Source organism: Lontra canadensis, unplaced genomic scaffold (genome assembly GCF_010015895.1).
Source record: "Lontra canadensis isolate GAN:19392208 unplaced genomic scaffold, GSC_riverotter_1.0 scaffold85, whole genome shotgun sequence".
In the NCBI taxonomy this organism is placed as follows: Eukaryota; Metazoa; Chordata; class Mammalia; order Carnivora; family Mustelidae; genus Lontra; species Lontra canadensis.
This window is the reverse complement of record NW_022631079.1, coordinates 1226262-1253858: the sequence shown is the minus strand read 5'-3', so window position 1 is coordinate 1253858 and position 27597 is coordinate 1226262. Positions and strand designations below refer to the sequence as shown.

The following is a 27597-nucleotide window of genomic DNA, read 5'->3' as shown; positions in this document are numbered from 1 at the left end:
TCTGCAAAAATATTTATACACTTTTTTTTCATTTTATGGGTGGGGGTGGGGGCAGATCAAGACTCAGAGATGTTGAACACTCACAGATACCCCCAAACAAGTCTGCAGAGGGTCACCAGATGTTGAGTCTGGATTTTCTGGTCCCGTGTCTACCCCTTCTCATGCCTTCTTTCTCTCCTTAGGCAAAGATAATTGAAGATGTAAAAATGCCCGTTAGCACAATGAAATTATTCTAAGGAAGCCACGGGTGTGCAAGGGGTGATCGTTTTCTGTCTCTATGACAGCAGGTAAAATAACCTGGTGACAAGCTCTTGAGTCTGTACAGGCTGTTCCAAGCTCTCTGGCCCCTGGCAACATCCACCGTCAGGACAGAGAATCTCCCCTGTCCTCATTCCATCTTTGAACAATGACCTGTCAGCAATGCCTAGGTGTGCTTGGCATAGAAGTTTGTCCAAATATCCCTGCCCAAGTGGATCGTATTCTGCTCTGTCATGTGTAATGTGGCCCGCCGTTGCTCCTACCATGAACTATAAATAAGGAGGGCAGAAGAACAGCGAGTTATTTCTCTTCTAATTGTGTTCACTGTGTTCTGAGCATAAATCCTGGTGCTGGCCCATTGTACAGATTATGGTTTTACCATTATAAAGCCTGCCTTTTGAAAATGTACACAGTCTGGAACTTTTTTTCTCTTCTCAAGTAGCTATTGTGATGATACTAAAGGTATCTCAAGTGAAATTTTATATGAATTTTGCAGAAGAAGGAGAATTTTAGAAAGTATGTGGTGTGACCTTGGGAGGTCATCACGGGTCCCAAGGGAGAGTGTCTAGAAGTGTGATCTAAGGATTTACGTTAGAGATGTAGGGAGCAGATTCTGGAAACCACATTATTTTCCTCAGCATAAAATATGCATACCCCTTTTGCTGCATCCTACCACTTTCCAGGTAGAGCATGAAACTTCTAAGAAATTTCCTATCAATGCAGACAAAGGAGATGCAACCAAACTTATCTTCTTGGTCGGGGAAATACTTAAGTTGACCTCCTGGCCATCTGAAGAAAGGGAGTTAATGAATACCCATCATTTTTTTAGATATAAATTCCCCAAAAAGACTTGATTTGTTGTCCACACCAATAACAAACTCCCCTCTGTGGGTCATAAACAGCAGCACCAAGGAACTTGTCTTAGCTCTGGATGATGGTTCCTTGTCTTCTGTCACCAACCCTCCACTTGACACATCTCACTGCCTTATATGTGCACCTTCAAGCAAAATCAGAGTCCTACTGTGCCATATGATTATTGAGAAGGTGGCTCTAAACAGTTTTTAGAGAACTTGATTTTAGACTTGGGACACCCATGCCCCAGAGCTCTGTTTTTTAATTCTGTTCAGCATCTCTCATTTCACATCAGTGTTTTGGGTTATTTTCTTTTTAGAAAGATGGAGGGAGGAAAGGAGAAAGCTCAGCACCCTAGGAAAATCATATTAAGGAATTGAGACAGAGAGGACATAGTATGTGTGGGGCGGAGGAAGATAGGCAAGGAGGAAAAAACAGAGCCAAACTCTTCTCTGGGAGGTCTGATGTGACTCTGAGGGTTGGGCTGTACTTTGCAGCTTCACTCTCCAGTGGGCGCATAGCGTCCAATAAGTACAAACAGGCTGATTGCTCAAAGGAAGCATGATTGACCCCCGTTGCTATGCACATCGCCCCAACCCCTGGCAACAGTCAGCCTGCCAAAGCCACACTGTCAAAGCCACACTGTTGCTACTTCTGTGACTAATCATGTGTAGAACTACATGTTCTGAAAGTCGGGAGGCTTGTCATACTTTAGGGAAGTTGAATTACCTACCAAAGCCAGGTGCCCAAAGAGAAGTGCGGGCCATTGGATAGAAAAAGCATGTAAGTATGCCTGGCCAAGAAATGTTCTCTAATGCCAACAAATGCCAGAATCATCCCAGAGGTCTTGATTTGGATCCTCTTCCTGAATCTTGATCACTCCACAGTGTAGATATTATAGTAATGGGTTTTTTTTTTTTTAAATAAGACTTTATTTATTTATTTGAGACAGAGGGAGTGTAAATGGGGAGAAGGAACCAAGGGAGAGAGAGAATCAGGCTCCCTGCTGAGCAGGAAGCCCAATGTGGGGCTTGATCCCAGGACCCCAAGATCATCACCTGAGCTGAAGGCAGGTGCTTAACCAACTGAGCCACCCAGGTGCCCCTATAGTGCTGTTTCTTTTAACCAGAGAAGTAAATGGGACTCAGCAAGGTCAGGTGACTTATCTAAAGATAAATGATGAGAAGAATCCAGATCCGAGTGTGTTGGACTCGATTGCCTACATTCTTTCTATCACACAATGCAGGACCTTCCAGATGGAGGAGGGGGAGGGAATGAAAGGGAAAATATTTTAGAGAAGCAGATATATCTTTAAATTAGATGATTTAGAGCACACAGCACAGTGCCTAGCACAGAGGAAATGCACAAAAAGTTCAGCTATCATACTGGCTCTTTGTTTTAACAGATATGCTTGCTCAGCCACGGGGTGATGGCCTCTGTTGACAGCCTAACCCAGGATTATGGGATTCATAGGTGACACAATTAGTCTATTTTGCGATGTTTTTCTATTCTTATTAAAATCTTTTGGCAAACATGGTAGTTATTCATATACTAATCATTTTATTTCTTTGGCACTTAGAGAGATTTTAAATATAACTCAGGAAGTTAGTTGCGGAGAGATGATCTCCTTTGTGTGACTCAATGGGAATGTTTTGATCCGGTCTAATTTTAGGCTTTCTCTGGATATAAATAGTGTGTTCTTGAGGATCAAGGTGAAAGGCTTCCATGCTGGAGTTTCCTGGAGACACTGAGCAGTGTTATTTGAGAACTCACCGCTTTCATCGCACGTTAAGTAGTTCAGATCTCCCTGTGGTCTGGCTCCTGCCCTCCTTTCCAGCCTGATTATCTGCTCCTCCCTGATTCTCACTGTAGTACTCCAAGCCACAGACATGGTTGTCGTTCATCTACTATTTGTCAACCATCTGCCTTTGCTTGTAGGAGCCTTTCTGCCACCCGACTGCTCACTTCTCACCCAATTCCACTCAGTTCCACCTCTTACCTTGTCTGTGTCTCTTTTGTCTTGAAGACCTAGCCCCTCCATAACTTCATCCAAAAACTCTGTGCCTCAAGGCCTCTCAGCAAGATGGCGCCAGCTGCTGTCCTCTGTGTTCTGACCATACCATTGCATATTAACTTTTACTTACAATTAAATCATATTATGATTACCTGGGTTCTCTGCATTTACCTTTGCTCCTGTCCTCTGCCTAGATACACATTTTGTGGATGAGAGAACTAAGGCCATAAGTACTCCAGGGGAAAGAGTGATCCTAGGACTCAGTACAGTAGGAGTCATTTCAACACATTTGGTGTTGGTGGTCATTTACATTTGTGATTATCTATATCACCATATGCTTTGTGTGTGATTCTTTTCAACTTCTGAAGAGGGATGTGGATGGGGAGTTCTGTGGAAGCAGACTGTATACCTGCTCCATGACCATATTATGGATCTGGAAGAGTTACCTAGGCTCTTTTTGTCTTCTACCTGAACTCCTGAGTCATCTTCCCATATCTTGTTTCTTCTCTTCTACTACTTGACGTTGCCAGAGGATTTTTTTTTTAAGATTTTATTTATTTATTTGACAGACAGAGATCGCAAGTAGGCAGAGAGGCAGGCAGAGAGAGATGGAAAAGCAGGCTCCCTGATGAGCAGAGAGCCCGACGTGGGGCTTGGCTTGATCCCAGGACCCTGAGATCATGACCTGAGCCAAAGGCAGAGGCTTTAACCCACTGAGTCACCCAGGCACCCCTGGATTTTCTTAAAATTTATGATCATGTCCCTTGAAAACCCTTAAGGAAATAGTTAAAAAGTAGAATGTCACAGTCTATGGTTCTCTCTCTGCTACAGTGTACCTCCAGCCTGCCTTTCTGGCTGGTTCTCCCATATGTCCTCAATCCATCTTGGTTCGAGCAAAGCTGACTTCTCAACACACTGCATCATCCGTACTGTCCCCTGTATTTAGACCACGGTTCCTTCTGTCACTACAAAAACAAAGTCTGTCCATACTTTAAGACCTGGCAAATCATTTTTTTGTTTTTGCTTTTTTTTTTTTTTTTTTTTGGCATAATCACCCTTAACGTTTCTATATGCATGCAGTTTTTTTCTTTCATATCCCTTCTCATATATACTGAGTTTGTGGGATTTGTAGTTTTCTCCTCTTGTATTATAATTATTTTTGCATTTCTCACATAAGCTCCTGGAGCTTCTGTTCCGCTCCCACAATTTAACCATAAAGATAGCATCTCCATATAATATCCTTTGGTGTAATTGTTATTCTTCTTAATTCTAAATAACAAAGTCTGCCTCACCCTAGGATGATGCCAAAAGGGACCAAACTGGGTGGAGAATGAACTATCTTATGGACCCAAGGTTCCTTGGTGCTCTCAAGAATGATAATGAACATTCAAGATATGCATCTCAAACAACTAGGATTCTCCTCATCCTAGCTTTGCTGTGTACATCTCTTCATCTTGTTTGCTGCACCTATTTTCTCTGACTTTTCTACCCATTTGGTGGAGACTCCTTTGGTGGAGCTCCCTTTTGTTCTGAGGTACATGCGTCCTTGATTCGTAGTTCCCTAAACAGAATCTGATTGGCCAGTTTGGTCAATGACCCTTAACCCTCACCTCCAAGCAGCAAGGTCCAAGCAGCTAGCTATGAGCATTACAGCCTGGTGGCAAGGGTGACCAAAGGTTTGCCTAGATGGGCTTGGAGCAGAGGACATTATTACAGAATTGCAGTTATGGTGATCTGAGAAGACAATCTAAGGATATATCTGTTAGGGGATGTTTGTGAGGATCAAATATGATAATTCCTGGCACCAGAAGTATAGCATGTCCTACCTAAATCTGATTCTCTCTCACTCTTCAGCTTTATGGCCTTGGGAAAGTGCTTAGTCTCTCTCTACCTCAGTTTCTTCATCTGGCAGACTAGGGAAGTATCATGGTAATTAAATCAAATATTGTGATGATGAAGCCAGTTCAAAAGTGTCAATGTGTATTACAGAAATTGGCATATGGAGACCGCTCAATAAATACTACTTACTGTTAAATACAATTATTCGCATAGTTACTATTATGTCATTAGCCCATTTGCCTTTATTTAACTCTGAATTTCTTGGGAGTAAGAGCTGTGCAGTGCACATCACTGTATCTATCTGTCATAGTGTGGAAGGTAGTTTCTTACAGATTTTAGACACAGTAATCGGATGGATGGACGGAAAGAAGAGCAGGAGGAGAGGGAGAGAAGGAGGGTGAAAGGGAGAGGGGATAAAATGAATCCTTTAAAGGCACTTTGGATGAAGAAAGAAGATGTGGCTACTTTATTTATAAAGGGTATCAGCCCGTCATCTTGGGGGCAGAATAAGGAAAGACAACATTCATCTGATGGTGTGATAACTGACCGTGTTCTGCACTGTGAATAGATAATGCTGGGTGACCAGGACTGTCTGGTAGTGAGATAAAATAGATTTCTCCATTTTGTGATTAAGACTGAATATAGCAACTATGGTTGCGAGCCTCATCTTGTACCTAGAAGTAATGTAAACCACTAAATACCTTAATTAAGATTATTAAAAGTTCCATTAAGACTTTATTTAATTAGCAGGTTATTTGCTGTGTGATCTTTAAAAGTCTATCAAATGGTGCGATGATTTATTAAAGTGTAGATTGTGTTTATTGAGCATTTTCTTTTGAGCCATTTTAAGGGTGGTTCATCTGCAGAAGAGGTATTGTTGAATCACAAGTAATTAACTGTCATGTAGATTCCATGTGTGTTACCGCTGAGAAAACATTAATTAAGGATTTGGGCCTGATGGGGTTTGTCAGCCCTGGGGAAGTAGATGCATAAAATCACAAGAGTGGAAGAGAGTAGTAGGGCGGTGTTTTTTATATGGCAGTGGATTTGTGTTTAGGTGAAAGTGAATTAATGTCTGTGCTGTCACCCCATTAGAAAGTCAAGGCAAATACAGCCCAGAGAATAACACCCTTTGACCACAGCTGCAGAATACCCAAGGGTAAGTATTTCCAAGACCAGAAAGATAGCTTGGTTAGTGGAAGGTACACAGACATAGGGAACAGAAAAAAAATCTAATTTAAAATGCAGATCCATTTCTTTTCAACTGTATGACTCCAAGCAGTTCCTTGAATTTCCCTGGACTTAGTTCTTCCATCTGTTTAGAAGGAGGCAAACTTTTTCTGTAAAGAGCCGGACAGCAGCTATCTAAGCTTTGCATATCACATATGCATTTTAGTCCATGTTCTTTGCTTTACTGTTTTCAGCTTTTTTTTTTATTTTTTAATTTTTTATTTCTTTTCAGTGTAACAGTATTCATTGTTTTTGCACCGCACCCAGTGCTCCATGTTTTCAGCTTTTTTTAAAACAACCTTCCAATAATGTAGAAACCATTCATACCTTGGGAACTGTGCAAACAGGCTGCTGGCTGGTGTTGGCCCAGTGGGCATAGTTTCCTGACCCTATATGATTGTATTATTAAGATATTTCCCTTTTAAGCAGCAAATACCTGGTACAAAGAAGTGCTCAGCAATTATTGGTTTGCCTGGTTTCAGTTGTGCCACAGCTATTTTTACAATGACCCTCCTGTGTTACCATAGGTACCTCAGAATCCTCAGCTGTAAACTCAAGGTAACAGTCCATGGCTCTTGCTGCCCGTCTTCCCAGTGCCTCTCACGTAGTAGGTGCTCAGTTAAGCTTAGTGTCCCAGTGCCTTGGCATGGAGGGAGCTGCAGTTCTGGTTGGAGCCCAGGGGCTGAAATACACAGCAGAGGCCCACTCAGTTTTGCAAAGCTCAGAACACAGAAGACAGCCAAAGAATAGTTTTCCAGATGCCCCATGTCCATCATTTGCTGTCAGGTAAACTGATAAATCATGAGCATACTGAGGAGAAGAAACAAGGAGGGCAACTAGGAGGTTATGAAGCTGGGAAGACTTCCTGGTGGTCCTAACGTGGTCACTGTTCACTTTAAATACTTTTCTTCTTATAGTTATCCAGGAAGTATTCAGTGGTCTGCCCCCCACAGCAATTCCCTTCAGTCTCTAACAGCAAAATTAGAAACCCAGGTACCCGGAGAGCATACTGACCACACAGGGTCTCCTGCTTGTCCTGTGTTTTACTACCTTTCAGAGACTTTATAGAGGTTTCAGGATGTGGTCATACAGTCTTCTGATGTCTAAAATACATGTGTATGGTCTGTATGCAGCCATCTGTAACTTCGGTCCCATCCGTGCTAGCCTCGTGTCACTTTCCTGCCCTTTTTGCTCCCAGGGTTTCAACCACTGTGAGTTACTTGCTGTTCCCTGTGCACAAGACTGACTCACTCCTTTTCACAGGCTGCTCCTTGTGATATGACCAGCTCCCTTCCTCTGTTAACCCATTTCTAAATTCACGTCAGTTCTTACCTGAGGTTGTGACTCTTCCCTTAGTTTTCCAGATCCTCTCTGACAATAAATCCGTGCCTCCATCCCACCCTATCTCCCAGCCAGAGCTGGGACATGCCCATGTGATTCCAAGTCACTCTCTTTATGCCTCTGATCACCTGATACCTTGATGACACTGTATGGTAACTGTCAGTCCTCTGCCTTACTAGACTGTTAACTCTAGGAGGATAGGAATTTTGTTCTTTACCCATTTATAAACCCAACACCTAGGGCAGCACCATGTTCAGAGTCTACATGCAGAAACTTTATTTGGGGTTTCCAGATAAAAAAAAAAAAAAAGATACAGTGATTTCTTTTTTGAATGAGGCATAGTTGATACAAGTAAATTTCAGATGAACAACATGGGGATTGGACAAGTCTGTCCCTCCTGTTACACTCGCCACAAGCGTAGCTCCCACGTGTCACCATACAACACGTTGCAGTGCCATTGAATAGATTCCCCGTGCTGCACCTTTCACCCCTTTGACTTAATCATTCCATGACCGGAAGCCTGTATCTTCTGCTCCCCTTCCCCCACTGACCCAACCCAACCATCACTTTGTTCTCTGTGTTGGTGGGTCTGTTTCTACTTTGTTGTGTTTTAGATTCCACATATAAATGAAACCATATGTATTTGTCTTTCTCTTTTTCACTAAGCATAATACTCTGTAGACCCATCCATGCTGTTGTAAATGGCAAGATCTTGTTCTTTTGTATGGCTGAGTAATATTCCATTGTAGATACACACCACATCTTCTTTATCCAACTATCTGCTGATGGACATTTGGGCAGCTTCTGTACCTTGGCGATTGTAAATAATGCTGCAGTAAACATAGGGGTGCATGTATCCTTTCAAAGTAGTATCTTCATTTTCTTGGGGTAACCCAGTAGTGAAATTACTGGATCATATTGTATTTGTGTTTTTAATATTTTTAGGAGACTCCATACAGTTTTGCATCAGCTGCATCAACTTCTATTCTTATCAGCAGTGCCTAACGGTTCCCTTTTCTCCATATCCTCACTTGGTGTTTCTTGTCTTTCTGCCATTCTGTCTGATGTAAGGTGATACTCTGTCTACTAGCCATTCTGACTGGGGTAAGGTGATAACTTACCACCTTTAATGATGAGTGATGTCAAGTGTTGTTTCAAGTGTCTTTAGGACATCTGCATGTCTTCTTTGGAAAAAATGTCTATTGTTCTCTGTATATTTTTTTTCTTAGACTGGGATTTTTTGCTGCTGAACTGTGTGTATATATTTTGGATATTAATCCCTTATCAGATAAACCATTTGCAAATATCTTCTCCCATTCACTAGGCTGTTTTTTGTTTTGTTTTGTTTTGTTGTTTCTTTCACTTGGAAAAGCTTTTTATTTTGGTGTAGTTCCAGCTGTTGATTATTTTTGCTTTTGTTTCCCTTGCCTCAGGAGACTGACTCTCTCTCTCTCTCTCTCTCTATATATATATATATCTATATATCTATATATATATATCCATAAATATATTGCTAAGACCAGTGTCTAAGAGATTACTGCCTATGTTTTCTTTTAGGAGTTTTATGGTTTCGGGTCTCCCATTTAGGTCTTCAATCCATTTTAAGTTTATTTTTTGTATGGTGTAATAAAGTGGTCCAGTTTCATTCTTTTGCATGTAGGTATCTTGTTTTTCCAGCACTGTTTGTAGAAGAGACTGTCTTTTTCCCCCATTGGATAGTCTTGTCTCCTTGGTTATAGATTAATTCACCATATAAATGCAAGTTTATTTCTGGGCTCTCTTATATTCCACTGATCTATGTGTCTATTTTTATGTTAGTACCATTTTTATTATGATATAATGTAGTGTATCTTAAAATCTGGGATTATAGTACCTCCAGGTTTGTTTTTCTTTCTTAAGATTGCTTTGGCTATTCAGGGTCTTTTGTGGTCCCATACAAATTTTAGGATTATTTGTTCTACTTCTGTGAAAAATGACATTTTGGCATGTTGATAGAGATTACAGTGAATCTGTAGACTGCTTTGGATAGGATGGTCATTTTAACAGTACTAACTAGTTCTTTCAGTCTGTGGGCGTGGAATATCTTTTCCATTTTTTGTATTGTCTTCACATCCCTTCATCAGTGTTTTATAGTTTTCAGAGAACCTATATTTCAACCTCTAGGTTGGTTTGTTCCTAGTTATTTTATTCTTCTTTGTGCAATTGTAAATGGGATTGTTTTCTTAATTTCTTTTTCTGCTGCTTTGTTGTTAGTGTGTAGAAAGATTTCTTTATATTAATTTTGTATCCTGCAACTTTACTGAATTCATTTATTAATTCTAATAGTTTTTGATGAGTTCTTTAAGGATTGGGCTGTATAGTATCATGTCCTCTGCTAAAATAGTGAATAATAGTAAAATAGTTTTACTTCTTCCTTACAGTTTAGATGCCTGTTATTTCTTTTTCTCATCTGCTTGCTGTGGCTAGGACTTGAATACTGTGTTGAATAAGAATGGCAAGAATGAACATCCTTGTTTTATTTCTGATCATGGAGGAAAATCTTTCAGTTTTATGACATTATGTATGATATTAACTGTGGGTTTATTATATATGGTCTTTATTATGTTGAGGTCTGTTCCCTCTAATCCCACTTTGAGAGATAAAAATCTTAAGTGTATGTTAAATTTTGTCAAATTCTTTTTCTGCATCTGCTGAGGTTATCATATGATTTTTGTCCTTTATTTTTTCATGTAGTGTATCACATTCACTGGTTTACAGATATCAAACCATTTTTGCATCCCCAGGAAAAAAATCCCATTTTATCATGTTGAGTGATCCTTTTCGTGTATTGTTGAATGTGGTTTGCTAGTATTTTGTTCAGGACTTTTACATCTGTGCTTATTGGGAACAGTGACCTATAGTTCTTTGTTTGATTGGTGTGTGTGTGTCTGTGTACAGTGTCTTTGGTTTGGGAATCAGGGTAATGCTGGCCTCATAGAATGTGTTTGGAAACTTTCCTATTTCCTCTGTTTTTTGGAATAGTTTGAGGAGAATGGGAATTAACTCTTCTTTATGTTTGGGATTCACAGATAAATTCTCCATCTGGTCCTGGACTTGTTTGTTGGGAGTTTTTTGATTAATGAGTCAGTTTTGTTACTAGTAATGAACCTGTTCAGATACTCATTTTTTCTTGATTCAGTTTTGAAAGAGTGTACTTTTCTAGGAGTTTAACCACCTCTTCTAGGTTGTCCAGGTCATCAGCATATAATTTTTCACAGTATTCTCTTACAATCCTTTGTTCTGTGATGTCAGTTGTTATTTCTCTTTCATTTTTGATTTTTTAAAAATTTGGGTCCTCTCTCTCACTCCCTTTTTTTTTTCTTGATAAGTCTAAAGGTTTACCCTTTTTTGGTGCCTTTTCAAGGAACCAGCTCTTGGTTTTATTGCTCTTTATTTTCTTTTAATTTCTATTTCATTTATTTCCATTCTGATCTTTATTATTTCTTTCCTCCTATTATCTTTGGGCTTTGTTTTTTCTTCCTTTTTTTAGTTCCTTTGGGTATAAAGTTAGATTGATTATTTAAGGGGTTCTTTCTTTCTTTCTTTCTGGAAGTTGGCCTGTATCACTATAAATTTCCCTCTTGGAAATGCTTTTGATGTGTCTGAAAGATTTTAGATCATTGCAAGATACCAGTTAAATTTGAATTTTAAATAAATAATTTTCTACTATAAGCATGTCATTACATGGGGTTTTCTTGTACTAAAAATATATTATCTGAAATTTAAATTAAATTGGATGGTTTGTAATTTTATTTGCTGAGCAAGTGAATGAATGAGTGAAAGTAATTTTTTTTTCTGTATTACAACAAGAAACCATTTTCATTAATTCCTGCAAGTTTCAGATTAAAGAGTCAGCTATAGTTGAAAATTTCATAGGTGTGATCTGAAACCCTCGACTGCACACTGAATGCATGTTTTATATTATCAACCAAGGGATTTATTCACTATGAAGGGATAACTACTAATCCTTGACACACTTTTCAGATTCACTTTTCAGGATTTATTCACTATGAAGGGATAACTGTTAATCCTTGACACACTTTTCAGATATGAGGCACGTGAATTATGATTTACCAGAGGTAAACAAGAACAAAGAGAATCTTTTCGGGTTAGACATGTTATAAAAATAGTGAAATCATAATAATACTGTCTAATGCTTCCTGAGTGATCACTATGTCAGACACTAATCCAGGTGCTTTTGTACATATATTTACTTAGTCTTCACTACATTGATCCTCTTACATAATTTTATTTTCCCAAGAAAATGGAGACGCATTGGGCTCTCTGCTCAGCAGGGAGCTGCTTCCCCCTCTCTCTCTGCCTGCCTCTCTGCCTACTTGTGATCTCTCTCTCTGTGTCAAATAAATAAATAATGTTTAAAAATTTTTAGAAGATTTTATTTAGTTACTTGAGAATGAGAAGGAGAGTACATGAGTGGGGGGAAGGGTACAGGAACAAAAAGACACCCTGTTGAGTGGGGAGACTGAAATAGGGCTCAATCCCAGGATCCTGAGACAATAACCTGAGTCAAAGTCAGACCCTTAACCGACTGAGCCACCCAGGCACCCTGGAATACAAGGGCTTTTTATTGAATATTGGATTGCTCTATGTAGAAGGAAAATAATCACCATAGTACTCCATATGTAAAATATGTTACGTGTCTCAAATAAGTGTTACATGAACATCACATTTTGTCTTGTATTTTATTCCATTAAATAAATGTGGGGACAATTTTCACTTACAGATAATTATTGTGTTTCGATGCCCATGTTATGAACAAGAAGAATTATTTTTGATATTTTAATAATACAGGAAAGAACATTAGACATTTTAAACTTTTATGTCTTTTTTTTTTCAAAATAAATTTGGATTTTACAATAGAAAAAAAATACAGTCTCAAGGAACTGTTAAATATAGGTGTTAGTTATTACATACATACATATACTCATATCCATACCAAATGTTTGATATGTGCACCTACAGTTGCTGGCTTAACATTTGAAGAGGCCCATAATTGCACCCTAACAAGGGTTAAGGGTGTTAAGATGCAGATGTCCCTGCTGGAAAAAATACCTTCCTTAGTATGTCATGCCGTTCCTGTAATTGCTGCCAGTGAAAGGAGGGCAAAAGGCAGTGCTGTAAACGACAGGGGAGAATACTGTGTCAAACGATTTTACTGCTCCGCCTGCTAAGCTAGTATGTATCCCTGAGGTGTGATCAGACCAGGCCAGCATAAATTAGCTTGAGTTCTGCTCACTGGGGATGCCCGCGGGGTGGGGGTTGAAAGGCGGCCCTGGGATGGACAACAGCTAAACACGTAGTCAACCCAGACAAGGCCCCTGAGGAGAATAAGACCTTGCCAGCCTTTCTACCCAGAAATTGCTTGTAAGAGTCAATTTCTATTATTTCATGTAGTTACTTCAGAAAAATAATTATTTTATGATAGGTAATTCAAGTACATAACATAAAACTTAAAAGCTACAAAAAGTAATTTTCCCTCCTTTTTCTGTCCTTTAATCACATACTCTCTTCCCTGGATGTAATTACTTTTTGTAACACACCCTAACATAACCAATTTTAATGTATGCTTGTCTGTGTATTTTACATAAATGAGGGTATATACACATGGGTTCATTCAGGGTCTTTTCACTTGAGATATCCTCGAGATCGAGTACATATATATTTTCTCCAGTTTTATTTTATCTTATTTTACTTTATTTATTTTATTTATTATGTTCAATTAGCCAACATATGACATCATTATTTTTTGATGTAGTGTTTGACAATTCATTAGTTGCATATAACACCCAGTGCTCATTAAAACATCTGCCTTCCTTAATACCCATCACCCGTTTACCACATCCCACCACCCTCTCCCTTCTGTATCCCTCAGTTTGTTTCCCAGAGTTTAGAGCACAGGGGGCCATAGCAGAAGGGAGGGAAAACTGAATGGTAAGAAATCAGAGAAGCAGTTATTTTAATAGTTTCTTTAAAAAATATCCCCTTGTATTGTTGTAGGAAAATTTTATGCCACATTGATGGATATCTAGGTTATTTACAATGTTGTAGTAATATTTAATGTCATTGTTTCCCAAAAGTGTGAGTACCTCTGTGAGATAAATAATCACAAGAAAAAATTTAATCAATAGTGCTGAATTATTAAACAAAGCTGAATTGTCTACAAAAATATTACGCTAGATTATATTTCTATCAATAATGTATTCACAAGGCTGTTGCATTTATCTCACTGTTTTGTGGCCTATTCTCTTGTTTAAAAGCTATTTCTTGTCTATAAAGTGTTCATATAATTTGTTCATTTTTAATTGAGATATTATCTTTTATATTCTCATTGACTTGTAGAAAATCTTTACATATTAAAGAAATTAGCTCTCAATTATTTAGATATTTAAATGTGTAATATTTTACAACTATTTAAAATCATATACATAACTTAAAGTTGCTGGGCAGGGAAAGCAAGTCTAATATATTAAAATTCTTGGTAAAAATTGATCAATATACTTAATAAATCCAATATCCTGTTTGCTTTTCCTAACCAACACCAGTTGTTTTGCTTGTTTACAGGAGTTTTGCGTCAGTACTTTTTATTCAAATTTGTCTTGTATAAGCAGAGCCATGAGTTTCCTTTCTTAACCAATTAAGTTGTTTCTTCTGTTTATCTGTGATTCAAAGTTGATCTTTAGTTTGGATGAAATTATAGTGTGTTAGATGAACTGGACTCTAAAATCACTTAACATTATTGTTTAAAAAACTAGCTCTTTATTCAGATATGCAAAATAGAAAATATTTATGAGCAAGAACCAAAGAAAAAAGGGAAGAGATCTTTTATAATTGTCTCTCTCTTAAAATTCTTAAAGTAATAATAATAATAATAAATGAACTTTCTAGATATTCCTCTTCCCTGAAGGAGCCCGATTAAAAATCTCAATTTTAATTTTTAAGTATCAAAATACTATTTTATGAAGACTTACTAAGTTTTCTTGACTTCTGATTGTGAATATGTTATTTGAAGTGACCATGTCTAATTTTCATGTGAACATACATTTTTCGTCACAGATTAACATGATTAATATGAAAATCTATGCCATGATATGCCACTGACATATTCAGATAGTAGATCACAATTACAGGCTCATCATGTCCTTTTCTATCTAAAGCAATATCCTTGGACTCAGGATGAATTGTCCCAAGAGCATTGAAAACCATGATAATTGGAACTTTCGAAAAGTTATCTCCTGGTAGATGCCATCATAGTATTTTTCTATTTTTCTCTCTTTTTTTGTTTAACTACTTTTTTCTGTAATCAATATGTAGGCCTATTTCTTGGGTGGATTTTTTTTTTTTTTACCTTCACAAATGCTACTGAAAGATTGTGGAAATTTGCACAGGTGAACATTTGAACTGGGATGGAGGGTTCTTGGCAGCCTCACCTCCCTGTGCACAGACATGAGGATAACAGCTGGGGTCTTCCAAGGAAACTGTTATTTGTCACAAGTACAGTGCCTGAAAAGGTCATAGGTCAGGGAGCAGAAGACTTCCAACCCTAAATGACAGTGCAGAAATTTTCTTTCCTGGATGTTACCTTTTCTTTCCTGGATGTAACATCCAGGAAAGAAAATTTCTGCTTTCATGCAACGAGTTGACTCAACTAGATTTAAATTTGAAAATGTGCAACAAAGTGAGACGTGGATGGGAAGAGGTATTGAGCAGGAGCACGGGGGCCAGTTGCAAGCACAAATCAGCATTCCTGGTAGGAATGGTGATGGCCCACCTAGAGCAGTAGCTCTAGGAATGCACTGGAAGGAGAGGGACAAGAGAGAAGGCAGAGACTGAGCCAATCTGAGCAAACCTATGCAGACACGGAGAGAGCAAAGAATGAATTTATTCTTTTGAGCTTGGATCAGTGTAAGAATGGTGATGTCATTGGGGTGCCTGGGTGGCTCAGTCATTAAGTGTCTGCCTTTGGCTTAGGTCATGATCCTGGGGTCCTGGGATCAAGCCCTGCATTGGGCTCCCTGCTCCATGGGAGGCCTGCCTCTCCCTCTCCCACTCCCTCTGCTGTGTTCCCTCTCTTGCTGTGTCTCTCTCTGGCAAAAAAAAAAAAAAAAAAAAAAAAAAAAAAAAAAAAAAAGAATGGTGATGTCATTAACCCAAAGGGTGATGTCATAGGGTACCCACAGAAAACAGAGGTTTTGCAGTTAAGGGAGAAAGTTGGGTTTGAGTTGGAGATTACAGTGGAACTTCCAGAGGAAGGTGATATCTCTCTTCAGAGGAGAGAGATAAAGCTTCAATTGAAGTCTTTGGAGTCGTTTGTAAAGCTAAGAGTTGATACCATAAGATGAGGCGAGATTTCCCCAATGAAAGAAATCAGAGCAACAAGATAGAAGGCCAGAAACTGAATTTTGGAGGAACACCTGTATTTCAGTGCACTAAGGTAAAGGATTCAGGAAAATACATCGAGAGGGTGGTAGCAGAAAGAATTAGGAGACGGATTATTACAGAAACTTAGGGAATGAGTTTCCAGATAGGAAGCGGAAAGGGCCACTGCTTCTGAGATGTCCTAGAAGACCCCAAAATGATGATAGGATATGGCAGCTAAAATTGACTGGTTGCTTACTCTTCACCAGCCCTGGTTAGAAGATGTGTATTTGGGTGCGGTCCATCGATCCATTTTACAGAGCGCGGGAGGCGCGAATCATGTTGGAATAACTTCACAACCAAATAGGAAGTAGAGTCAGTGACTGGCCTGATTCAGCTTTTTGTCCGGGAACACGTACCTGCTCTGGGACCTAACTGTCGAATTGGAAGGCATGATTGAATTTGCCACAAATTCTGCAATTCTAGTTCATCACTAATTCAAAGCTTAATTTCAATTTAAGTGGCTGTTGGGTGTTTATCATCCATCTTGTAGTTTGTTTGCCTTTGATTTTTGAGATGGGGAGGGTTTATTCTGTCCAGCATGAAGCAGACTCTGCTGTGAACTTGCACTGTTGCGCTTGACTGAGAGGGAAGGGCCTGGAGGCCGGTGTTGCTGTGAGCGCTCAGGTGTCAGTTTCCATGAAGGCTGGCTCAGAGGGAGGGAGGACTCGGGTGCCCGTGGTCACATTGCTCTAGAGCTGGAAACGCTTCTCAGGCAGCTCCTTTGCATGAACTATGCTCTACTTTGGCCTCCTACGCTCTGTGTCATTCCCCTGAGGTCTCAATGTGCTGGAGAGTTCCCTCGCAGCCATGAGGCATAAGAAAATTGCTTCAGAGTGACAAGAGCCCGCATGAGCCCTTGCTATGGATTATTCAGACACTGACAGTGACTCCACGTTGGGATACAGCGATGATGAAGATTCCAGTGATGAAGCTCACAGAGTGTCAGAGTCGGTGCCCAGAAAACTGTGTTTGCAAATATCTGGGGTGTTTTTCAAGCTGTATGATTTCATGGAAAGTAATTTCTAACTTCTCCAGAAAGGCTTAAAGAGAGAGCCCTGCTAATCTGCATAGCTTTGCTTGTAATGACTCACTAATCAACAGCACGTGTGAAGTTAATCTGCCAACAGAAGCTGCTTGCCCAGTAGTATGTGTTTGTCCACTGTCAGCTAACACACACAGAGAAATGGCTGAGCAGGAGGTCTGATTTTTAGAGACTGTATGTGTGCTAGACTTGGCCCCTCATGTAGATACAGGTGTGTGTGTTTGGTAGATGTTCTTAATTAAGGATATTGTACATTATCTTATAATTCTAGTTATGAGATTATCTTGTGGTCAGTGTCAGGGAGACTTTCCAAATCTCCTATTTCTTCTGCTAGAAATGATCACATACCGTGATCTGACAAAAAAGTAAGAATCAAAGAAAGCTGTTTTTATCAGTAACACGATCTCCCTCCTTCCTCTTTTTCTCATTTAAGCTGGTGTTACGTGAAGCCCTTCTAACTGGGCAGATGTTCTATGTGAAACCAATATCGTAGCATCTGTGTATGCACAGAGGATGGTTTAATAGCCACACGGAGCTATTAGGACCTCTGTATTAGACGAGTATGTAATGTTTTCTATCTCCATCCACATATTTGCTTGGACCTGCCAAGGAAATAAGCAGACACAGTAAGTCACAGTATTAGCAGCTTCTATGAGTAACGTTCTCTCATTAGAAGCTTCTATACAGTCTCTCCTAAAATCAGGAGTGAGCATAGGTCAGTTCTTGATCAGATGGCATTCTGTCTCTCCTGGGAGCAGGCTTTCTCAGTCCACAGGGACAGCATGTCTAGATACCCGCATAGACAGGCATTAATGGCACAAAACACCTTAATAACAGAGATACGATGACAGCCTAGTGGCAACATGAGTCTGGCATTGAGCAAACTTGGCATTTAATAATTTCCTATTGTAACATCACTACAAAGTAACATCGCAGGGCTAGGACCAGAGCCACGGGTAAGAATTCGAACCCTATGAGAATCAAAACAGGTTATTGAATTAGCTTTGCAGTGCACCACCCACGCACATGCAAAAGCTGTTTTTATTAGCAACTAAATATATATATTTTTATGGTGACAGGCATTATGACTACTTACTGCCCCCAAGTCATTCTGCATTAGAATGCATTTAGAATTGTTGTCAGAGTGGAATCTGGTAGCGGAGTGCATAAGGAGTGGACTTCGGTGGACGGACATGGGCTCGGGAGCCCGTCAGCTCTGTGTTCAAATTCCAAAAGCAGCTACTCACCAGCTGTGTTTGACTCCGGGGGCGCTGCTTAACCTTTGTCCTCCTGTGTGCAGTTGAGATAAAATATCCACCCTCTGCTGTCTGCGTTAAGCGAGATTTGTGCAAATCACCTAATACAGTTCCTGCCATATACTAGGTACTGAATAAATGGCAGATATTATAATCTAATGGTTAATATGTGGTTTTCCCCATGTTATGCTTCTTTTCTGTTTTGACATACATTACTAGGTACTAAGCCTGATTGTAGGTCATAATTCACAGATTTTCCTTTTTAAAGTAATTCCAATTTTTCTTCACGAAGTCACTCTTCTGATATTTTATTTTCCCCCATCTCTATTTTAAAATATTTAGGTGTTTTCTTTTTGTTGCAAGAAAATTGCATTCACTTGAAAAAGGAGATCCAATTTAGGCCCGATAATATAATAAATGTTAAAATGTTGGAAATTTGGGCTGAAAAATAGTTAAAAAATAAATATGCACAGAGAATATGTTCAGAACAAAGCATTATTTTGTATATACTGTATTTTTAAAGACTTTGTGGGCAATTTCTAAATCGTCAAGATGGTAATCTAGGAAAATTCAGATTTAATATGTTTTCTGTAAAGGTGTGATAGGTGCACATTTTGTTTTTTAGACTAGCAGCAATGTGTAGTAACATACTACCGTGAGCAGCCTCCTAAGAAATAAGTCATTCTTGGACACCTGGTTGGCTCTGTTGGTGAAGCATCTGCCTTCCACTCAGGTCATGATCTCAGGGTCCTGGGATCGTGTCTCGTGTGGGAGACTGATTCTCCCTCTGCCCACAGCTCCCCCCTGATCCTGCACTTTCTCTCTCTCTAAAAAATAAATAAATAAAACATTTTTTTTTTAAAACGAAGGAAGGATGGATGGAAGGAAGGAAGGGAAGAAAGGAAGGAAGGAAAGAAGGAAGGAAATAGAAGGAGGGAAGGAGGGAGGAAAGTAAGGAAGAAAGGAAGGAAGGAAAGAAGGAAGGAAATAAAGAGAAGGAGGGAAGGAAGGAAGGAAAGAAGGAAAGAGTAGGAGAGAGGAGGGAAGGAAAGGAAGGAAAGAAAAGTCAATCATATGATTTATGAAGGACCTAATGGGCATTACCGATGTTTTCTGCCCATTGTGGTGTCCATTGAAATTCCTGCTCAGAAAGTCATCATGGAATTGAAAATATATCATCTGCTCCCTTGGAGCAGAAAGAGTATCTGCACTCTGTTGGGTAGGGTAAACCACTGAACAGCATGGCCGCACAGGAGAGGAAAGAAACAGCATGCAGAGAAGAACGCGCTGCTTTCCACCCATGGGGCATTTTCTGTCGCATTTAATGCCCTCCAGGGAGTACGTGCTGTTACCATTCCCATTTCGAGGCTTTCATGTGGATTGTAGCTTGCCTCCTAAATCTCGTGTGTGTCCTAAGCCTGCTCTCTGCTTGTCCTACCCATGGGCTCGAGGCTGTGGTACCTTAGCCATTCTTGGACCACACAGTAGGCACCTCCTGCATGCCCCTGCATTTGGGGTAAGACAGAGAGTAAAACTATCTAATAAACCTGCCCCCAGAGGGTTTAGTGGGAGGGGGATAGAATCGCCAACCAAGTGTCCCCACAAATAAGTGTATAGATTACAGACTGTCATAGGTCCATGGGTCGAGAGGTGTATCAGGCCGTGAGAACAGATGGGTAGAGAACCTGGTCTAGTTAATTTTAATGAATTGAGGAGGGAAACCACCCCCCACCCCCGCTCCATAGGCTGGGGAGATGGGGGTGTATTCAGTGGAGAACAGAGGCAGCCAGATTGGCTGGAAGGTGGTGATGTGGGGGGGCACTGTCAGAATCCTGTGGGGGCTGAGGAGGTTGGAATAAAAGTTATAGCCTCAGACGTGAACTTAGTACAGCATGTGGGTTAAAGATACACACTCAATCACTTCTCTCCTTTCATAGCAATAACCAGTGAGAAACAGAAGTGGAAAGGTTGCTTTCGTAAGAGAAAGTGATGATGTAAAACACCTAAGATTTCTTAAAAAACAAACAAACAAAAAAAAAAACAAAACATAAAACCCCAAACCTAGTGAAAAAGATAAAGAAATTTTACTTATATTCCTAAAACTAGCTGCAAACAAGTGGAAGGTCACGGGATGTGATTGTATGGAAAATTAATGTAATAAAAACTCCTTCTTCCAAAATCAGTGTATAAATATAACACAACTCTACCAGAATCCCAGTGTGGATTCCCTTGGAAGTGAAAACATGAGTTTAAAATCTCTGTAGAATAGGAATCCTTAACAATATCATCAAGCTGTTTCTGAAAAATAATTTTAGTAAGGGGGCGCTTGCTTACCAAATACTCAATACTAATGGTTCCTGTGAAACAACTTTAATTTTATCTCTTTAATTTTTTTAAGTTTTTATTTAAGTCATCACTACACCTAACATGGGTCTCAAACTCACGACTCCGAGAGTAAGACTTGAAGGGTCTACCCACTGAGCCAGCCAGGTGCCCCACAGCTGTGATTGCAACACTGCAGTGTAGCAACAGTGAAAAACGTATCAGCAGAAAAAGTACTGGGTTCAGAAATGCATGTGAGGACATAATGTATTCTGAAACAATAAAAATTCAGCAGATACGTCTTTATTTTCAAGACTTTAAAAGCCTATTGTTAGAGACCTATGATATTTGGGTTATGATTTTTAGAATGTATTATTAACAGCATATTATTTCTGTGTAATATATTTCCAACTTATATTTATCATTATGTTAACTTTGACATTTTACTTTTCTAGGGAAAAGAGTACATTTTCATGTATAACTTAATGTTTTCATACAGCGGTACTATGACATTTTTAGTAGCTCAGAATGAAATGCGAATGTTAATTTACAAAGTCTGTCTTTGACCTCTGGGTAAGATGAGAAATAGAAGAGCATATTTCTAAAGGTTTAAGAAGTTCATAGATACGCCTACAGTGACAAATTGGATATTTCCAAACAGTATGTACACATTTCCATCAGAGCAATTAATATTTGTCAGATAATCTTGAAGAACCGAGAACTGTGGTATTGATGAATAACTGTGTGTTAGAAGTTGCCAGAAGGTTAGCCACATTAAAACAGGGTCTCTGAGGTGATAATTAAAACAGATCCATTGTTCTCAAGGTTAGAATAATAAATTCATACATAAACGGGTTACTCAATCCTCAGAAATCTACCTTTGGGTCCTTTAAAAACTCTCATTACTCACGTCATTACCATCCTCATCATTATCCAGTTAACTCCTTAATTCCCCAAAGAGCTCAGGGCTATGAGGATATAAAATTTTGTTTCACTTGCATAAATGAAACTTTAAGATCAAAAATTCTAACTTCTGGATCGTAACTGTAGGATTTGAGGGATTAACGGCAAGAATAAGGTGGTTCCTCGGGACGAAGAAATTTGAGACATCAACAAAGCCTAACCCCGGGGATGGATACATCAGAGGGTCTACATGATTCACTGTGTCTCCTGAAAGGAATCGCAGTGAACACTTTTCTCTGATTTTAAAAATTCTTTTACTTCAATGTCTCTCTCTTTCTTTTTTTTTTTACCCCGAAAAGCATATATCTTTATTTAAAAATTTATGTAATTTTTTTGTTAAAAAATTTTTTTAACATTTTTAAAATTTATTTTCAGCATAACAATATTCATTGTTTTTGTACCACACCCAGTGCTCCATGCAATCCGTGCCCTCTCTAATACCCACCACCTGGTTTGCCCAATCTCCCACCCCCCCACCTCTTCAAACCCTTCAGATTGTTTTTCAGAGTCCATAGTCTCTCATTGTCTCTCTCTTTCTTATGCAGGGAGGATGTGAGGACAGCAAACGTAATCGCCGCAGAGGCTGTGACCTGCCTTGTCATCGACAGAGAGTGAGTACTCTGCCTTACTCTGCGTAACACATGCTCAGATCCATGACAGACAGAAGGTCTTGGAACTAGACATTATTTTTTTGAGTTATAAATCCTTGTTTGATATTCTTTCATTTTTAAAGTGAGTTGTCTACTTGATTCTCATTCCCTGTTATTCTTAGAAGTGGTTGGCTCTGCCGTTCCAGCCTTGGGAGTTTCCACAGGTTCTTAACCAGCGTAAGCCCCACCACAGTTAGCTCCTTGACGTGCACAGGCCATCATGTGATGGCACAGAAACGTCATCAGGGTTCATGAGACACAAGGAAAGCATGGGTCCCAGTGGCTTTTTGGTTTTATTTATTTATTTATTTTTTTGGTTTTGGTTTTTTTTTTTGTTTGTTTTGTTTGGTTTTACAAGGGAGGATCTTAGGAATGAATACTAGCTATTGGGTAAATTTTTAGAGTAATAATTATCACTACTGCTAATATTACTAGTAGTAGTATTATTACGAAATGGATCATTCCTTCAGCATGTTTTAGTTCTCTCCATTCTCCCATCCCCAGACTCTTATAAGGGACACATTTAAGGAAGATACTTTTTGGAGAAAACATCATTTTAGACATAGGTGTGTATTTAGGGTCATGACAGGTGTGTTCGATGATGCCCAGCCCTGTTCCTTCTCTCCGTCTGGCTTTGCTAGTCTCATCGCCTGAATGCTTTATCGGTTCAACTACAAATATCTGATTGCTGATGTGCCCAGGGCCTGAGTAAAATGTGTGGGTGCAATCTGGAAGCTGTCCCCCAGACTCTTCGCCATCGCTGTGTGTGTGGAGGAATGTATCAGAAAACCAAGTGGCTTACCCATGGGGAAGAATGGCAAAGCACCCTTTCATGCAGTCAGGAGAGCTGGGATAGGCTGTGGGTGTCAGGATGGCCCGACCCAGGGAACCGAATGCGAGCAGTCCAGAATGATGGGTGTGCATGTGGAGCTCAGCAAGCTCTAGGTGGAGAAGGGTCCTGCCTGATCCACTGATCTCAATTCTGGAGGCCCCTCGGCTCATGGTCTCTAGACCCAGATCAATGGCACGACCATAGGATGGTGTGTCTTTGAATGTCTCTGACACACATATTCTTTATCTGGTTTCCACAAACAGCCATTACCTAGTGGTTTCCTTCATTTGCCTAACATCATACCGAGAATCTACCACCTCCAAGTGTCTGGGTTCAGTGCCATGGGAAGAATCAGAGAAGCAGCACAGATCCTGGTTTGAGGGGTTCGCTTCTATGAGAGAAGATGTGACCCATGCACAAGGCAGAAAGTGGAGGGATCCAGAAAGCACACTTAGGGGAGTCCAGCGAAGGGAGTGACGACTACTAAGGGGAATCAGGAAGGTCTTTGTGAAAGACAGGGCATGATGGCACGTTGGGGTGCATCTGGAAGCACTGGCAGTAGAAATAGTATGAAGAGCACAACAGTTCTTGTAAGGGAACACTGAACCATTTCAGCTGGCTGGAGGGAGGCTGTGTCAGGGCGGTTGGCAAAGGTGTTGGGGCAAATGAGTTCACAGGCATGTTGGGACTGGTTCACCAAGAGCCCTCAATGTTGGGACTAGGGTAATTGAGAGTTTTATGTAATACAACAGCGTCACTTGATCGCTGTATTGGTAGACTAATCCGAGAATGCTGCATAAGGTGAGTATGAGGCAGAATATCTGCTCAGCATCTGTATATCCAGGTGGTGGTCATGAAGCCATTATAGGAGGACTGCATTGGAATGAGAGGCGAAACCAGAGGGCTTACTCCTTGACTGAATGCAAAGGGCATAGAAGGAATGTGGTATGTACTCAGGATCAAGAAGATCCAGTAGGAGTACAGAGGAATCCATTTGGGAGGCACAGTGGTTTTCCATTACAAATACAATGAATGTGACATACAAGACGGACACCCAGGAACAAATGCCTGCCAGGAGATGGAAAAAGTAAGACAAGAGTTCTTGTTACAGTCTTAAAATTCATCTAAAAATTGCTCATGTAGAGTTAATAGCTGAAGCCATGAGGTGGCATAGGATTGCATGATAGAAGAGAGAAGAGAAAAGGACCAAGTTTAGAATTTTGGAAAATTCTTACATTTAAGAATGAGGCATGAGGGGGAAAACCAGGAAATAACACTGAAGCATCAGCTATGAGAACCACACTGGAAACCTCAGAAGCCGAGAGAAGATTCATGAGAGGAAGGACAGTCAGCAGTGTTCAGTGCATATGGAAGCCAAGAGGTATACAGATAGAGGGAAAAGTTTCAGTCAAGTGGTGAGAATGGTGTCCAGCCTGCAGGGAGTGAGTGGCCCTTGAGGAGGTAAGATCACCCAGACTAAGGGCTCTTTCTTTCAGGAAGCTGGTAGAAGCTAGGGAGGGTAGGAGGGAGGAAGGAAAGGAGGGACAGAGGAGGGATGGAGGGAGGGGGAGCATGAGGCATTGGTGGGCTCTTGGAGAATGTCCTTGTGATGAGTTCACACACACATCCAAGAAGATGAAGGAAACAAAATACTAAAAGAAATACTTGATGGAAACAGGGCCACAGGGGAGGAGATTGTGGACAAACAAGGGAAGAATTCTTGGAGAACATATGTGTCTTTTTTTTTTTTTTCTATTTCTAAAAGGAGAGGTAGAAGACTTATAGAGATGTAGTTAAGGAAAGTTACAGGAACTCAGATGGTCTTGACCTTGCTTCTAAAGTGTAAAGCAAGAGGGACACATGGCTGGCTCAGTCAGTAGAGTGTGCAGCTCTTGATCTCGGGGCCATGAGTTCGAGTCCCACATTGGGTGAAAAGATTACTTAGAAGTAAAATCTTTAAAAAAAAATAATCATAAAATCTAAAGTGAGAAAATCTGGCTAGATTTTCTGAGGCTATGGGTGTGCCAGGTGACTTGGGTGGACAGGTAATCATATCAGTTTATATACCTATAGTCCTTTAGTAATTTATGAATTTCCACATGCATGGAATCCCAGCTGGAAGGTAGACAGGATGTTCAATAGAATAGGAAATGGAAGCCCCTAGAAGCTGAATAACTTAGTAAGATTTCCTGGTTAAACAATAAGCCCAGATTCATCAGAGAAACAAACTAGATGGGATTTTGTGGGCTGTCTGGTCCTGCTTCTTCAACTGAGTTAAGTGAGGTCCTGAGGAATAAAGGAATGCCACGTCATATCATATACACACTTTTGCCCTCATTCGATTTTCTCTTTTTTTCAAACCTAGTCCTATGTAGTGTGCTCTGGGTAATGAATGGGCTTTGTCAAATAAAACCCAGTAATTAAATACTGACTAGACCACGTTTTGAGATTATGGGCAGTTACATAAATCCTACATCTCAGTTTGCCCATCTGCAGAATGGGATAATATTGCCTAGAGTTAAGATTATTTTCAGTTTATCATCCTTGAAGGTCCAAGCACATCACAGGCTGTACAGTAAGCATTCAGCAGATGTGGTGTCCTCTTCTTGCAGAAGGCAGAGGAGCCCCTCTCATTTAGCAGTTTGCTATCTAATTGGCAGAAATTTATTCTTAGGCATATATACAGAGGGTACCCCTTGAGACAGGAGACGTATAGAGAAGATGGCCTGATCCAGAACATGCATTTCTGTATCTTAGAAGAGAAGCAGGTCTTCCCACCAAATGTTGAATTCTCAGCTTAAAAAAACAAAACAAAACAAAACCCTACCACCACCACCAACAACAACAACAAAAAACACCATAACTAAAGTCTCCTGTCAAGAGCCATCTCCTGGAACCTAACTGATGGCCAATTAGGGGAGCACCAGGGCTTCATCCCATGCAAACAGATGGCAGACGTTAGAGCTGTCAACACAAGGAGCTGCTTTCTCAGATTTACAAGCGAGGTACCATGTTACATAAGCCAGTAATTATGCTTTATCGTTCCAGAGGGAGAGCCAAAGAACATTATTGTAACTAATCAGGCATGTCAGAATTTCTTTTAGAAAATGCTCATTGACAAACTAGGAAATGATAAACAGATACATGGTTTTCCCAAAAAATGTTCTCTGGTGATTAGATTCTTGCAGCCTTGTCATGGTCTTAGTAACTAACTGCAGTGATTCTAGATTTTGCAGAAACTGACTAAAAAAGAAGGGTATTGGTCTATTTCAATTAATAAGATTTTTGAATATTTAACATAAAAATTAGGGGTCTTTAGCACTTCTCACTTTGGAATCCATGAAAACAAATAAATGTAAAAGTAAGTATACCACTACATTCTGTAATAGGTCATGCAATGCCTACTTCTTCATGGACATGAGTTGTGGATAAAGCTAGAGATTCAAGGAAGATCATTTATTTTTTGACATGTTGAGATAGTTGTTAAAAACAGTAATATAACTACTAGGAAGTGTTATAAGAGTTTTATATTTTTCCCCAGGAAATGAAAATCTAAGTTAGAGTCCTAACTATCCCTGCTTTACTGTGTAACTTTCCAGATGTAGCCATACTGGTTGTGAAAATTACACTATTTTCTTGCTGGTTGGTAAATAGCAGTGGTCTGAGGTCCATGTGGGTCCCTTGTACTCCCCTACTGCCCTGGTCATCTGATCCCCACCCTGCCCTGTCCCCCCCCCCCCCCCCCAACTCTCCCAATCTCTCCATGCTGCAACAATGAAAAGGTGACTTCCAGTAGACCCCAGTACTAGTATCCATTCTGATTGGCCAGTTCCTGTGTCGTATGGTTAATTGTTTTTGACTAGCACCCGTGGTAATCTCAGGCTAAAATAACATCTCATCACCACTGGTTTTCAAACTTGTTTTACCAAATCCATTGTTTAAATAAAATACAAAGAAAGCAGGAACTTTTCTGGCTCCATGGGGGCAAAATCCCTAGAGTACCCAAAGGTCTTCCCTCTGTCCCTCTAAATCATTCCAGGTGATGCCTAAGGCCCTCCTGGGACTCCAGGAGTCACTAAAATAATTTACAAACCACATGTGGCTAACCTTTACATCACTGAATTTGGGATATTTGGTCATGCTTTGGAGTCAGTTGCGGCTTGAGGACGCTTGTCCCTGAGACACAGTGGGGGGTGGAGACCAAGAACTTGCCTATAGGAAGTGCAGTGTGCAGGGGCATAAAAATGATAAGATAGGAGGGGGGCTCAAATATCAGATTAGAGGTCATTGCAAATGGCGCCTTTAGAAACCAAGGTTTCCCTATAGATGAGGGAAGCTGGGGAGATGATGGTTCAAAATTTTAACATCCCAGAGCTCTCGTTGCCTCATTCGTAATAGGCATATTCATGCCATGTGTGTGAAAGAGTAGTATGACTCTAGCTGTGGGGCTAGTGGTTAGGAAACAACTCTTAAGTCCAAGGATGGTCCCAAGACTCATTAAACATGGGAAAGCAAACAAG

General features: G+C 40.0%; 1 protein-coding gene across 2 annotated transcripts in view; it reads left to right on the top strand.

Annotated features, from left to right (window-relative positions):
• The window catches only part of PRKG1 (protein kinase cGMP-dependent 1), a 1235433-nt gene that overhangs the window by 1073057 nt on the left and 134779 nt on the right, over nt 1-27597 (top strand). For both annotated transcript variants that reach the window (XM_032883001.1, XM_032883000.1), the window contains exon 8: nt 22141-22206. In XM_032883001.1, coding sequence (XP_032738892.1) covers nt 22141-22206 — 66 coding nt within the window. The remainder of the gene's footprint in view (nt 1-22140; nt 22207-27597) is intronic.